General features: G+C 39.3%; 2 protein-coding genes across 4 annotated transcripts; one reads left to right on the forward strand and one right to left on the reverse strand.

The window, feature by feature from the left end:
* Positions 1 to 346: 346 nt before the first annotated feature.
* Positions 347 to 11270, reverse strand: trmt61a (tRNA methyltransferase 61A). Of its 2 annotated transcripts, none has more exons than XM_056760917.1 (4): positions 10882 to 11270; positions 9536 to 9917; positions 7407 to 7673; positions 347 to 926 (listed from the first exon to the last, which is right to left on the reverse strand). In XM_056760917.1, exons 2-4 carry the CDS (start codon positions 9864 to 9866, stop codon positions 625 to 627), a joined length of 900 nt encoding a protein of 299 aa, XP_056616895.1. In that variant the 5' UTR covers positions 9867 to 9917; positions 10882 to 11270; the 3' UTR covers positions 347 to 624. The 2 variants fall into 2 exon arrangements, with proteins under 2 accessions (XP_056616895.1, XP_056616896.1); XM_056760918.1 differs by lacking the exon at positions 10882 to 11270 and adding an exon at positions 10037 to 10115.
* ckba (creatine kinase, brain a) lies at positions 10116 to 15000 on the forward strand. 2 transcript variants are annotated; one of them, XM_056760916.1, is made up of 8 exons: positions 10116 to 10248; positions 12652 to 12824; positions 12973 to 13127; positions 13221 to 13353; positions 13539 to 13710; positions 14016 to 14139; positions 14328 to 14517; positions 14600 to 15000. In XM_056760916.1, exons 1-8 carry the CDS (start codon positions 10238 to 10240, stop codon positions 14776 to 14778), a joined length of 1137 nt encoding a protein of 378 aa, XP_056616894.1. In that variant the 5' UTR covers positions 10116 to 10237; the 3' UTR covers positions 14779 to 15000. The 2 variants fall into 2 exon arrangements, with proteins under 2 accessions (XP_056616894.1, XP_056616893.1); XM_056760915.1 differs by lacking the exons at positions 10116 to 10248; positions 12652 to 12824 and adding exons at positions 11441 to 11595; positions 12196 to 12400.
* The last annotated feature ends 2 nt before the right edge of the window (positions 15001 to 15002 follow it).

The following is a 15002-nucleotide window of genomic DNA, read 5'->3' on the forward strand; positions in this document are numbered from 1 at the left end:
GGATACAAAAACAGGTCCAAGCATTGACTCGCAGATACACCATTTACCATATATTGGCATTCAAACTCCACTCGTAAAAACAACACACAAACACAGAACAGCCAGGAACAACCTTGAATTCAAACCATAAGATGTCTGAAATCAAGGTAATGTTGATAGCTTGTGTAGCATATGAATGACCTCACAATCAAACCAACAACACTTTCATAATTTCATACAAGCACAAATGTTATCAAGACAAGTCGTTAGACGTCATACTGAGTATACAGTACATTTCCACAATCTTGTTTCCTTTTAGAGGTCAGATATTTGCGTAGTAATTGCATAGAGATGAAAACCCAAGTGGTATTGTTTTCCAAAGGTTTTCATTTATTGTGGTAAAACAAATAATTTACTGTCCCCTGTTCTTTGAAGAATTAAACATACCAATCATGAAAAAGAAGATGCTGTATTGCACTAGCGTTTTAAAAAACATGGTAAATTATGTGTTAAGGAGAGATTAATTTATTCAAAACAGTCACAGAGACTGTAGTTCTCCTACTCTTAAACCCCAGCAAAGTTTACAAGTGTCTCCTATAAGAACTCAAAATCAAATCCTGAAGTGACCTGTTTGGGTCTAACCCTCTAGTCCCGTGGTTTGGTAGCAAAAGTGAGGTATCCAGTGTGCCCTGCCATTTCTCTTGGAGGTGTGGCAGTCTTGCAGACCACTGATGCATTTCCAGTGTTTGGGACCTCCTCCTTCTGAGTGCTGTCTGTTGAGCCCTCTTCTGGGCCAAAGTCTGGCAGGGATAGAGTGACAGAACGAACATCATGCACCCGTAACAGAACCTCCAACGTGCATATCTCCTCAAAGCCATGGTCCGATAACGCCTCGCACGTTCTCTGGACCTGCTCTATACATGGCGAGAAGGAACACAGACGTCCTCCTGAAAACACAGAAAAACAACACTTTTACAATTGCTTTTACATTTAGACAAAGTAGAAACTCCTAACATTTGTGCTACACTGAAGAACTCAACTTATGTGGTTTGGAGTTTGTAAAAAGTACAAATCGCTGCTGTCCTTCTGAACCTTGAATCTCCATATTTCTTCTTTTTCTTTGCCATAAATCATTGTTTTTCGTCATCCTTTATGTCTGTCACTGGATTTAGCAAATATGTGACCAATATGTGCTTGTCAACACTATAATTAATAATTTAAAAAGTACAGTATTTTTACCATTTCCTGAAAACAGTAAATTTGGAAGGACATCAATGGAATTTAATAAGCAATATTGGAATATCAAACAAAACATTTCAAACAAGACAAAACAAAAACATCGATTGGAAATAAAAAAATACGAGGCATTATAACTCCGACGGGATTATTCTTCAAGAAGAAAGTCATATTCAGTTAGGATGCCTTGAGGATGAGTAATAAAAGTTGCCTAGTATCTTTCAAACCAGGACATTCCAACAGTATGTTTAACAATATGTTTCACAGTCAATGGAATTTTACAAAACCAATTGGTGGATGGAAAATGTCCAAAACATCTACCTGTTTAATGAAAAAACTGGTTATTGTAAAACCCACTGAAATATCAAGAGGGGTTTTTCATATAAATACACCAAGATAAGATACATGCAAAAGGAGAATTTTGGTTTTGTCAAATGCATAAAATTTTGGTTTTAAAGGAAATGACCAATATAACCTTGAGCATTAAGCTCAACCGCCCCATAACTATAGTATCACCTGCTCTAAATTGTTGATATGATTCTTCGCACATTTTGTAGAATCTAGGGATATTCGGCCACCGAAAATTTTCGGCCGAAAATGGCCCAAAAGTGCATTTTCGGTTTTCAGCCGAAAGACTTTTATCACCGAAACAATACGGCCGAAATGTTGTGATGACACAAACAGATGCCGCTCCTTTGATGCATCTGTAGCGGACGTTATTCCTTTTATTGCAGCACTAAAGCGTCTCCTAAATTGCATGCACCCTCAGGGCTCTAGAGTGCGACCAATTTTCCTTTACGTGTGTGAACCAGAGGTCGCGTAATCCGAAAGATTCTTTGTCATTGACAGATTTTTTTACCAGTGACGGAAAAATCTGATGGTCGCCCGTCATTCTGGCAGATTACAATGAGGGCAATTTGTAAACACCCGTTTCCCTTCAGCGGGATATGCTCGTAAATCTACCTACGTGTCGTTGTCATTTGTACGGACTAGAAATGTGATACGATTTGGGAAAACCCGTCGGGTGTCGCGCTGGGACGCGGGAAAGACAGTTCACCTATCAGTAAACCACATAACATGAAGAATGAATAATTATTAATGCACATTTTCCGCCAGTCCTGTGTAAACTATGGCATGCAAAGTTGTTTTATACAATGTTTTCGCGAGGTGACAGAGCCCCCATATACAGCACCAGGAGTTATGCCCGCTCCACTGCTCACGCGAGCCGGACCGCGATCGCAAAACATACAAGAGATGATCAAAAGTCCAGACACTATGCACATGATAAACAGCGTAAAACTTGCTTTACTGCTTATTAGTTGTTGTCCGTAATGTTTCCTCGTGTAGTGATAATGGCAGAGCTCTCGTTCTTTAAACGTGCGCTGCACCATTTTCCTTACGTTCGTTTTATTTCAACGGTTTTGTACAGTAATTTTATAGACTTCAACACTAGGAAATGTTTTTTTTACACTGTAAGTCTCTTACCACTGTAAAGTGTTTTTTACTTGTGATACTGGACTGTTGGGCTTTTATTTTCATAACTTAACTTTAAACACGTTTTTCTCCAAATTCCCTTCCTGAACATCATAGCGCTTCAGACGACAGAATAAGTTGGTTATTCTATTCTTACGCTACTTATTATCAACTTTGCACATCTGCAATTCTTGGTGCATTTGTTGTTGTTAAAGTTCTACAGTTAACATATGGGCTATGGGAGTCTTTGTTTTGATACACTGTTGAAGGCCTACAGAGAAAATATTGTTGTATCTTTAAGCAGTTGCACTTGTTCTGAATGCACTTTCTTGTAGTAGTCCTACAGAGATTTTTTTTTTAAATGCACTTGACCTAAATGCACTTTGTTTTCATGAGAGCAGATTTAATTGTTCAACTTCTCAGCAGGCCACTAGACCTGTACATTATTATTTAATATACACATGAGTGGGGTCAAGTTAAATATCTTAGTTTAATTTTATTTTATACTGTGCATTGTTGCAAAGTGCTAAATAAATATTTGCATAATTTGTAATTGATTTATTCTTTAAACTTTACTATTTATGCAATTGCAATGCCTTGATTTTAGTTAAGTTAGTACACAGTCATAGCCATAAATGCAAGGGTACTAATAATTGGCATAATGTGTTTCGGTTTTCGGCCTTGGTTTCCTCTTTTTCGGTTTTCGGTTTCGGCCAAGAATTTTCCTTTCGGTGCATCCCTAGTAGAATCTATAATACATTAGGAAAACAAACACTACCTGCCTCCATTTCTTGTGGAAAACAGGCAGTCCCACCTCATAAAATAAGCCAGTTCTAGTCAGGCCAAATAGCTGGTGCACACGATTACCACTTTACAATAAAATAACTAAACAGCTAGTACTACAAGTTAAATAAGAGTATAATCATACAAGCCAAAGTTCTGCAATAATCTGCTGAGCCTTGTGTGTTTGGAGACGCCAGTCGCGTCCTCTGCCGAGACAACATTCAGGAAGTACTGTCTCTCTCCAGAGGAATTACAACACTTTAAACATATGCTTGCTCGATCGCTGTAAAGCACTAACTCAGCATGCTTTAACGGAACAGAGTGCAGGCAATGCGCTCATGTTTGCATATTTCTGACTTAATGTTAAATGGATAAACAAAGGAGGCTGAGTTTGACACCGTGTTCTCTCCATCTTTCTTCACAAACACAAATGGAGAGAATTTGGACTAAAGGTGGTATTACAAAACAGCCACAACAGACCATAGTAAGAAGATATTCAGGGTGCTGCGAGGAGACGAGTAAATTGAGTTATCTTGATTGGATTGAATCTAAAAACAGAACCAAAATATGGACCAATCAGGGAACTAAATTCAGCACGACCTTATCCTTCAAAGTACTGCCTTTCTACTGCTTCAGGTGCCCAAACACACCGTCTCAAAACTTGTCTGTCATCATACAGAGAATAGAAATATCCCACAGACTCGGTTTTAAAATCTGTCAGAATGCATTGTGGGATTGCTTGTTATGTGAAGCCACAAACATGGTGAGAGGGAGAGAAAAGTATTTAATTCCATTGACGAATAAGGTCTTTCCATAAAAACAGAGTCATAAACAGAGACCTCAAGTCTCCTGGCAACCAGGCTCAACAGGTCTCCTGACAACACTGGCCTGGGAAAGAGAAGAGCCTTGCCAATGGCTGGGATTCCTCGGAGCGCTTAAACATGACGGAACAAAAATGAGAGGAATTCCAGAAAAGAGAGTAGAAGAAATCAAGATGAGAAGTTCCTGCAGCACGTTATCTACAACATCAATGTTGTGAGAAGGGTCACATTCAAGCTCAATTTGCTCGGAGTTATCCAAAGCTTTCATGCACAGAGCTTTGTGCACTAAAAACTCGCTGACAAGTAACCCACAAGAGAGTCGATTTATCAAGAGAGACAGAACGAGAGAAGTATACGAAGCCTCACAGTCTGACCCTTTATGGTCACAAACTTTACGCATGTGTTTAACACAAATCAGACTGTAAGTGACTGGAAAGATGGGGGGGTGGACAGCACTGAAGAAATTCCACTATCACAAGAGGAAGAGACTTTCTCCCCGTGCTCCTCTTTGATCTGATAAGCCTAGGGTGTGTTTTGTTTTCCTGCTTTTATGGCTCATGCACGCTTGACTATAACCCACATGGATGTGTTTGAGGCATGCGTACTATGACTGCTTCTACGTTAAACAACAGCGCAGTTAACTGCAGTTAGCCCGTGTTCACACTTAACTTCTTTCTTGAGAAGAAAAAAGTTGACCAAGGCGCTTTTTAGAAAGAAAACGCTGGCAGTGTTTGGTTACAAACATCACTCGAACACCATGCGTCTGTGTCAAGTGTGAACACGGCTATACAGTGCAAGTAGACGATAAACTTGGTTTCCTGTCCAGGAGAGGTTGTGGCAAAAGAAAAAAAATATAACAAATATACAAACATGCTATAAACATTGAATATATTGGATACACATACAGTGCCTTGCAAATGTATTCATCCCCCTTCATTTTATTCACATTTTGTTATGCTCCTGCTTTATCTTAAACTACTTTAAATTATATTTTTTTACATTAATCTACACTTCATGCTCGATAATGACAAAACAAAAAACAGATTTGTGACAGCTCTGCAAATTTATTAAAACTAAAATAAGTACATTGCCAAGTATTCATACCCTTAACTCAGGTTAAATCACCTTTACAGACTCAAATCTTTTCTTCCTTCTCCTGAGATCCTCTCAAACTCTGTCAGGTTGGATGGAGATCATCAGTAGACAGACATTTTCAGGTTTTTACGGAGATGTTGAGTTAGGTTAAAGCCCAAGCACTGGCTGGGCCACTCAAGGATACAGACGGAGTTGTCCATAAGCCACGCTTGCATTGTTTTAGCTGTGTGCTTAGGATCATTGTCATGTTGGAGAATGAACATTATGCCCTGTTTGAAGTTCTGGGCTAGGTTTTTCTTTTCTTTTCATCTACTCTGACAAATGCCCCAGTCCCCGTAGCTGAAAACACCCCCACATCATGATGCTGTATTCAACACAATTTACTGTCGAAATGGTTTGTACAGGTGTTGAGCACTGCCTGTTTTTCTCCAGACATGATGCATGAAACAGAGATTCATCAGACCAGAGAATCTTGTTTCTGACAGTTTGAAAGATTTCTTTGCAGGTTGGTGTAGAGTTGCAGTGATGTTTGTCCTTCTGTAAGTTTCTCCTATCTCCCAATATGATCATGGAGCTCAACCAGAGTGATCATCAGCTTCTTGGTCATCGCTCTAACCAACAACCTTCTTCGATGGCTCAGTTTGGACAGGTACTGTCCACCAAATTAAGGTGGTTCCAAACCTCTTTCATTTATTATTAATGGAGGCTTCTATGAACCTTCAATACAGCAGATTGCTTTTCAGAAGTCTTCCCGTGATCTGTTCCTTGATACAATCCTATCTCAGAGCTCTACTGGCAGTTCTTTTGAACTCATGTCTTGGTTTTTACTTTGATATGTATTTTCAGATATTGCACCTTTTATTGAGAGTTAGTTGCCGGTCCAAATCATACTTATTCAATATTATTTGCCATAGGTTAACTCCACTCGAAGTGTAGAAACATCAACAAGTTAAACTAATGCCAAGTTTAATTTCAAGTTTCCCAGGAAAGGGTATGAATACTTATGCAAAGTTGTCACAAACCGGTTTGTCAGTATTGTGCCTTGAGTTTAGATTTATGTAAACATTTTCTAATTCAAAGTGGTTTAAGATAAGGCAGCAACACAACAAAATGTGGATAAAAGGAAGGGGGATGAATACATTTGCAAGGCCCTGTATAAGCAGTGTGTGAATATGAAAGTAAAGTGATACACATTCTTATGAAAGTGTCTCTGCCAGGACACAATAGATATATAAGAATAACTCAGACGTGAAGACATCCGACCCCCTTCTGGGCTGCCGACTTGTCTGGACCTGTCCAGCGGGGCAACAGTTTTCATGGAAACAGCTTACTGACAAGCGGTCATGTTTCTTTAGGAATTAAATAAAAACAAACTGAACAGACAAAACAATACACTCACGAGTTTAGAATGCTATTCACAATAATGTAGGCGGTCATAGTGCTCATGAATTATCTTTACTGGTGTCATTTGTGCACACAAACAAACACAGATGGTATTATAGAGAAGAATGGTTCTATGTCAATGGTAGTGTTTGCAGAACCTTTTTGAGTAAAGTCATTAATTTTGCAATAACACCTGCCACTGAAATTTTAGTCCATCTCTTTAAAGGGATGGTTCACCCAAAAATGAAAAGCCTGTCATCACTTTTTTTATTTAAAACCTGCATTGCTATCTTCTGCATAATACAAAAGAAGATCTTTTGAAAAAATCTGGTAACTGAATAGCACCGGCACCAATTCACTTGCATTGGTTTTGTGTCCATATAATAGTCCATATAATATAAAGTGTGTCAGAGCTGTTCTGTTACCAATTTTCTTCAAAACATCTTCTTTTGTGTTCTGCAGGTTTGCAACGACTAAAGGGTGAATAAATGATGGCAGAATTGTGATTTTGGGTGAACTATCCCTTTAAATGTAAAATGAATGCTTCTCATCATCTCAACCCTTTATGACAAGTTATAACATTAAGCTTCAACAAGACGATTTTGTTCTAGTTATTTCACAGCTATGCACGCTCACCCTTGCGTTTCATGGCCCTCTTGGCATGTGGGACTGCCTCCCACGGAGACGGGATGTCTAAGAAGACAGCATCAGCTACACCTGTGACGCCAAAGCCCTCCTTGCACACATCCTGGTTTCTAACGGTCACCAGGTGAGACACCTTGTGCTCCCTGAACTCCTCCATGGCCTTCTCGGACCGCTGAGCGTGGAACTCAACCGTGTGCAGGTGGCCGGTGGGAGCAATGGTCCGCAGAATAGCATGAGACAGAGAGCCGCTTCCTGTCCCTGCAACACAAACACACATGTGCACATATTACCTTTTTCAAGTGTATGTGTTACAACAAGACTGCTTATATGTACATAAATGAATGATGTGAATGGTGATCAGACTTGCACATGAACATTTACATTATTTGATTAAATATGCTCTAATTAATAATATCTTTATTATATAAAAATCAACATCTAATACCCCATGGGCGAATGCTGCAAATTGCAATTTAAATCACACATTTCTGAAGACTGCACTGATAGAGTTAAATGCACACTCAATGAATTCTGTATAAACGATTAATTCTGGACAAATGAGAGGCCCAATGATTTGACACACCCAAAGTCAAAAAAAAAAATGTCCCTCTATCAAGATGTCTTTGTCTACTCTAACCACTTCAACCTCTTAATGCTAAAAAAAAGTCTGATAAGCATGTTTATACAACTCGATGACTTTCAGGAAAGCAAAAACATCAGAACTTATGTGGCTGGTTTTTGCTCTCTCTCCTTCTCTTAAATAACAATTCATATTTATCTTATTGGGACTTCAAATAAATATGACTAGATGATGTAAATCTTGTTTGTTATAAAGAGGCTGGAAAAAACTTGGTATAATTTGAATTTAATTATAATAAATTGTCATTTGTTGTCATAACCATAGAACACAAAATATCTTGAGAGGGCCCTTACTGTCAATGTCATTAAGACTTTAGGTTTTCACTTCAGATTTCCAACTTACAAAAAGGAGATCCGATTGTCCCTACTTCATTATTCTGATTAAAGGTACAGTTTGTAGAAATCGGTGCTAGAGGGCGCATGATCAAAACAACAACAATCGCGTTGCTTGATGACACAGTGTAGAAGTGTGGAATGATGGGATATGTTGTCTTCAACTCCACCGCTGATGGTACCGCTGATACATCAATCAGACGAGAAGTAATTAAGTTTTATAAATGTTGTGTTTGATGAAATCATTTTTTTCATTATGATCAATTAGACCCGAGTGATGTAAGGTTTAAAACTAAATTGTTAGTCATAGATGTTACAGTAATTGTCCAATTCGATGGTGTGATAACACTGAGCAGTTTGAAGTGTTCAAATCAATCATAGTAAAAGTTACTTTGAACCTACACACAGCATTTGCAATAATGCTAGACGGACCGACGGTACACTAAAACTACTTCAGCCCCCGTCTACGACAGTGTCACGCGGTTGCTACGTCAGTAAAGGCATTAACAAAGGTTAATGTGGATATGACGTCATTGACAGGCAACTAGAATGTTTAGAATGGCGATTTTCTCAGGATTTAAAAGCAGTTGAAAACATTTGAGATATTGTAAGTTCTCTGCTGAAAAAATATATATAACATTGGCCTAGTAGTTTTTGGATATTTACTGCAAAATTCTTACAAACTGTAACTTTAAAGATTATGAGGGCACATTATTAAAAAAACATTAAAGGCTAGGAAAAATATTTTTATAGTAATAAACACTGCAATATTACATAAAAACAAGAATTTTGATTTGTTCTTTAGGGATCCTGACAGGCTGACCAGTCTTTAAGGGATGTATGGGTAGGTTTATGTTTAGTGGTTTGTCGACCGGTCAAGCCATTGGTGTCGAAAGTTGGTCCTGCAGGGCAGGTGTCCTGCAGAGTTTACCTTCAACCCTAATCAAACACACCCGAAACAGCTAACCAAGGTCTCACTAGGAAGACAAGAAACTTCCAGGACCGACTTTGTACACCCTTAGGCAGGCAGATGTTACCAAACCTATACCAGCATATTTTGAAAACTAAGAATGTCCTTAATTGAGAAGACCGCTTGACATTTGAGATTCTATACAAAGCAAGACAAGTCTCCATCACAAATGTCTTACCTGACTCACAGACCACAGAGCCTGGTTTGAGCTCCAGCATCAGTGTGATATTGGCTATGTCTGTGGTGTATAGGATCTGTGTTCGGTGGGGAAGGTTTACAGTCCACAGCTCTGGTGTAGGGTGTAGCACGTAAACCCATCCGCCCTTACTGCATGTCACCTTGGAACCAAATCGTTGCCCAATCAGGTCACTGGAATGGCGGATGACCCCATAACGGGTCTGCGTCTGACCCCCAGACGAAACTTTGACAGGCATCATGGATTCATGACCCAGAAAGATGATGACAACATCCCCTTCTTGGATGAACTCGGAGTATTCCACAAAACTCATGAGGTACAAGTGGCTGTCAGATTCAAGAGTTCAGACTTGGATGTCTTGATGCTGCGGAAAGGACATGAAAACACATTACTCTCATAAAATAATAAGTCAATGGACAAGACATTTACACCCAATATAGTTTTATTGCAGCAGACAAAAAAATAAAGTTTTTATAACCATACCATTAATTTGAAAACTAAATGTAGCCTATCTGTACGTATTACGTAGGCGTGCACGTTCCTGTACGTAGCGAGCATCAAGTATTCGTTTAAATTAAATTGAAATAACGTTTCTAACGGTTTCCATCACAAGCCTTCAAGACTCACATCAGCTGCGTCTGAACTTACCCTCAGCACTCCAAAAACTGTCCAGAAACCACTCCAATGGGCCAGCAGTAAGTTAATAACATATTTAAGAAAGTTTATAACGACATGTGAATTTATACGTGTGAATACTTTTGATTATTTTATGTATCGGACTCAGCAAGGTCACGGTCACTGATGCAGGCTTGTGACACGAAAGAATGAATTGGCTGAAAGCGCCATTCAATTAACGTGCATTACTTCTTCCCATAAAGCCTTACTTTGAAAAGTACAGTTTTTACAGGAATATTGACTTTTTTAAACAAATATTCTTCGTAAAATGACTGTTTGGGCCGGATATTCACTTCAATTTGTCTCTACAGTTAAATTATGTAATCAGATGCTTTAATCCAAAATGACGTACAAAACAAACGAGTTATATTAGGAAAAACAAATATAACAACATTTTTATAACAGTTTCTCGTACATGTAATGTATGGCAGCACTGAATCATATGGATTCAAAGCAAACCTATTTTGATTAGAAAACGTCGTTTACGTCAACGGTTTGTTTTCGGTGGACCACAAACGAGACCATCCAATGCATCATTCAGTGTTACTTTCAGTGGGTATAGCAAACATGCATTCAAAGAAACATGCGAGACTCATACAACATATCTACACCTTCATCGCCCACGTCAAAACAAAAAGTGATTTTAAACTTACCTTTACACAACAGTTTTATATTTTGGAGCTGTAAGACAACACGTGTGTAGCTAACTCGTTTGGAACGCCGCGTGAACATCACTGAGATGCTCTCAGTTGCAGATCTTCACTGCATGAGGATCGACTCAAGCCAACGGCACGACATGTGTGGTCATTGCTCTCTTCTTACAGATCTACGGTTTTCGCAAAACGTCGACTTTACGCTTCATGTTTCCGTCCCAGGGAAATGACGTAATAATGTTTTTAAAAGGGCAGTAACTTGCGTTAAAAAATTGTAGTTATGCACAAAATATGTATTTAAGTTGGAGTATAGATTTACTAGCATACGTTTAATAGATGGTTAAGTAAATCAACATTAAAATGTAAATCACCAATTGTTTTAGCTTTTCAAACTTTGAAAAACTTGCATATCACAATGTTGTCTATAAAATACTAAGGACATTGTCCTTTCTAAGGACAAATGTCTTGACATTTTTCGTTGAGAACAGCCCATGTCCTAATGACAGGGACTACAATGCCACGTTCTTCCAATTGAGCGAATGGACTACAAATAGCAGCCAATGGGAGAGGCGTTCGCGTACTATAAAGTAAACGCTCTATCATAATCCAGTCTTGGAGAGAGCAGAGTGTCGCTGGAGAGTTCATTCACCTACCTGGAAAATAGGGATCTTTGTTTCAGCTCAATCTTCCCCTAGAAGTAGTCAACCTCCCACGGTAAGGGCTCATCAAGTGAACCACCTTAGAAAAATCTATTTAAGTGATATCTAATTTAAAATACTATCTGAAAGATAAGCTAAATTAACAACTTTAAAAACTGCGCCAAATGATTGTGAATGCGCTTTTATGTCGGCAAAGACTTGGTTTTTATTACAATGCTGTATTAAGTGCATTTGACGCATGGAAAGCAGAGCGGTCCTGTCTTCGTTGACGCCCCTGTCAGAAAATCGAAACGGTATTTTTTAACATATTGAGTAAATTAAAAATATAATTTGTACTGTAGACATATCACACGCAACATAAAACATAAAACAACAAATGACGAGTTTGCATCACTTCACCCTCCAAGCGCGGAAACACTGCGCATCTCCGCCCTCAACTCTTGCGGTTCACTTTTTATCCGGAAACTTGAGTGAGAAGAATTTTAACGGGTTTTTAAAAATTGCTGCTGAAATTGTATGCTATACCCAACTTTTCCCGTTCACCCACATTTCAACGGAAAACCAAGTCTTTGCCAGTTTTATAAAAGCGTCAGGATAGGAGTGTTGACGCGCTTCTTGGCTTGACTGTGCGTCGTTATTTTTCCGCCGCGCTCAGGAAACAGCAGCAATGCCTTTCGGAAACAGCCACAACCAGCTTAAGATGAAATACTCTACAGAGAAGGAATACCCAGACCTCAGCAAACACAACAACTATATGGCCAAAGTGCTTACTCCGGCTATGTATGAGAAGTTGCGCTCCAAACAGACGCCCAGTGGATTTACGGTGGATGATGTCATCCAGACCGGAATAGATAACCCAGGTAAAGATCACCTGCGGTGGACTTTATGATCTCTAATGCAAAACCAGAAAGTTTTTGTATCCTTGTGCCTTTGACAGTGACCCTGCTGACTCTGAAAATAAATATACTTTACAGATAAGACTAACCTACTTACTGTATGTGTAATGCACGTGCAATTCTGACACGTTAGCAATGCATGTTTTCCTTATGATGTGAGGCAAAAGTATAGAGTGGTATTATTATATGCATGTGTTGTTGTATTATTCATTTAGCAAATCTAAACGAAAAACTCTGTCAGCTGAAGAAGAGTATCCAGACTTCAGCATGCACTGCAACCACATGGCCAAAGTCCTGACTCTGGACATGTACAAGCGTCTTCTTAAGCGCTCTACACCTAGTGGCTTTACAATAGATCAAGCCATTCAGACCGGTGTAGATAATCCTGGTAAAAGAACACACATTCTGTCAGGGTCAGGGGTTAAACTGTCCTGGTATAGTTGATTAAGCACCCAATGGATTTAATAGAAACACTGTTGGTTTGTGCACCACTCACGGACCCTTATTTGTCCACACATACTTGTTTTCAATCTCAGGTCACCCCTTCATAATGACCGTGGGCTGCGTGGCTGGGGATGAGGAGACCTATACGGTGTTCAAAGACCTGCTGGACCCCGTCATTCAGGAAAGGCACGGAGGATATAAGCCATCAGATAAACACAAGACCGACCTCAACCCAAATAACCTTAAGGTGTGGGGTCACAGTCCTGTTTGGAGTTTTATTATATGTTAGTTAGGTGTTGTGGTGATTTTTGTTTACTGGACAACATTTTTGTCCTTAAAGGGTGGTGATGACCTAGACTCCAATTACGTGCTGAGCTCTCGAGTCAGAACGGGCAGGAGCATCCGGGGTTTCTGCCTGCCGCCCCACTGCAGTCGCGGAGAGCGGAGAGCAATAGAGAATCTCTCTGTGGAAGGTATGACACTGACATGAGCAAACATTAAAACCTCTGCCTGTAATAAACACCTGTTCATGTGGCTCCCTCTAGTGGAGATGAGTGTAATCGTCTGCTGTACCAAGAGACACATTCAAAAACATTGCTTGGAGAATGAAATAATAATTTATTTATTTTAAAAATTACACGTGTTATCTACACCATAGCTTTGGGAGCTCTGGCTGGGGATCTCAAAGGGAAATACTACGCCCTGAAGAACATGTCAGAGGCTGAGCAGCAACAGCTCATCGATGACCATTTCCTGTTTGACAAGCCTGTGTCTCCCCTCCTGTTGGCCTCAGGAATGGGCCGTGATTGGCCAGACGCCAGGGGCATCTGGTCAGTGTTTGCAGTCGTCCTTAATGCTCTGCTTGTGCTTCTTGGCTTAACTTTTTTTAAAGAATTTCTCAAGTTTGTGTTTGGTTTATTCCTGATTTAATTAACACAAATTATCTTTTGTATATTATTCTCCAAACATAATTAGATAAAACTTTAAATTCCCCCAATACCAATTTATCTAGAGTTTAGATGAGGACCTTTAGTCAGAAGTGGAAATTAGAATTTCCAAGTGATCCTAAGTGCAAATTTTATTTACTGTTTTATATATCTATATCGATACATTTCCTCACTTTCTGTGTCTTCAGGCATAATGATAACAAGACTTTCCTTGTGTGGGTGAATGAGGAAGACCACCTCCGTGTCATCTCTATGCAGAAGGGTGGTAACATGAAAGAGGTCTTCAACCGCTTCTGCACAGGTCTTACTAAGGTATTACACAACTGTGAAGCTGCATTTGTCTTTTAAATCTCAACACAGCAGATTTGATGTTTTTAAATTCAGATCTCCTTAATAAAATTAAATTAACCTTTGTGTTAACTACCATTGTATGATCATGTTTTTAATAAACAATGGCACTTTGGTATTTATTAGAAATACTAACCGATTGCTTGTTGCAGATTGAGGAGCTGTTTAAAAACAAGAAACACCAGTTCATGTGGAATGAGCACCTGGGTTACATCCTTACCTGCCCATCCAACCTCGGTACAGGCCTACGTGCTGGAGTACACGTCAAACTGCCCAATCTCAGTAAGAACAACAAGTTTGAAGATGTTCTGAAGAGACTGAGACTGCAGAAACGTGGAACAGGTAAAAGCACCTTTACAATGTATATGTAATATTTGACATTTAGATATTGTGGATGCAATTTAATGGTCTTCCTGTTCATAAGGTGGTGTGGACACTGCTGCTGTGGGTGGTGTTTTTGATATCTCGAACGCTGACCGGCTGGGCTTCTCTGAGGTGGAGCTAATGCAGATGGTAGTGGATGGAGTCAAATTGCTGATTGAAATGGAGAAACGGCTGGAGAAAGGCCAGTCCATTGATGACCTCATGCCTGCCCAGAAGTAACTTCAAATGCACTTCAACCCCCATTTCACCCAAGTTCTTCCATCACCCTTATCCTATCCCAACCCACCTTTATTGACCAAAACGAATGTTTGTTGATTTGTTCTTGGAATACATGTTGTATTTAAGGTTCTTTTGGTTTTGATAAGTTCTTCTTAAACAAATAGATGTCACAGGGCAACAGCTGGATAAGCATATTGGAAAATAAAAATTGGCCAATGTTGACC

This window comes from Triplophysa dalaica, chromosome 11 (assembly GCF_015846415.1).
Source record: "Triplophysa dalaica isolate WHDGS20190420 chromosome 11, ASM1584641v1, whole genome shotgun sequence".
Lineage (NCBI taxonomy): Eukaryota > Metazoa > Chordata > Actinopteri > Cypriniformes > Nemacheilidae > Triplophysa > Triplophysa dalaica.

Excerpts from the sequence above, each read along its gene's own strand:
- trmt61a (XM_056760917.1), bottom strand. The coding sequence starts at position 9,866 with ATGAGTTTTGTGGAATACTCCGAGTTCATCCAAGAAGGGGATGTTGTC. Across the intron at positions 7,674-9,535 it reads CTCTGTGGTCTGTGAGTCAG|GGACAGGAAGCGGCTCTCTG; the intron begins GTAAGACATTTG and ends TTTGTGTTGCAG. Across the intron at positions 927-7,406 it reads GAGGGCCATGAAACGCAAGG|GAGGACGTCTGTGTTCCTTC; the intron begins GTGAGCGTGCAT and ends CTGTGTTTTCAG.
- ckba (XM_056760915.1), top strand. The coding sequence starts at position 12,208 with ATGCCTTTCGGAAACAGCCACAACCAGCTTAAGATGAAATACTCTACA. Across the intron at positions 12,401-12,972 it reads GACCGGAATAGATAACCCAG|GTCACCCCTTCATAATGACC; the intron begins GTAAAGATCACC and ends TTTCAATCTCAG. Across the intron at positions 13,128-13,220 it reads TCAACCCAAATAACCTTAAG|GGTGGTGATGACCTAGACTC; the intron begins GTGTGGGGTCAC and ends TTGTCCTTAAAG.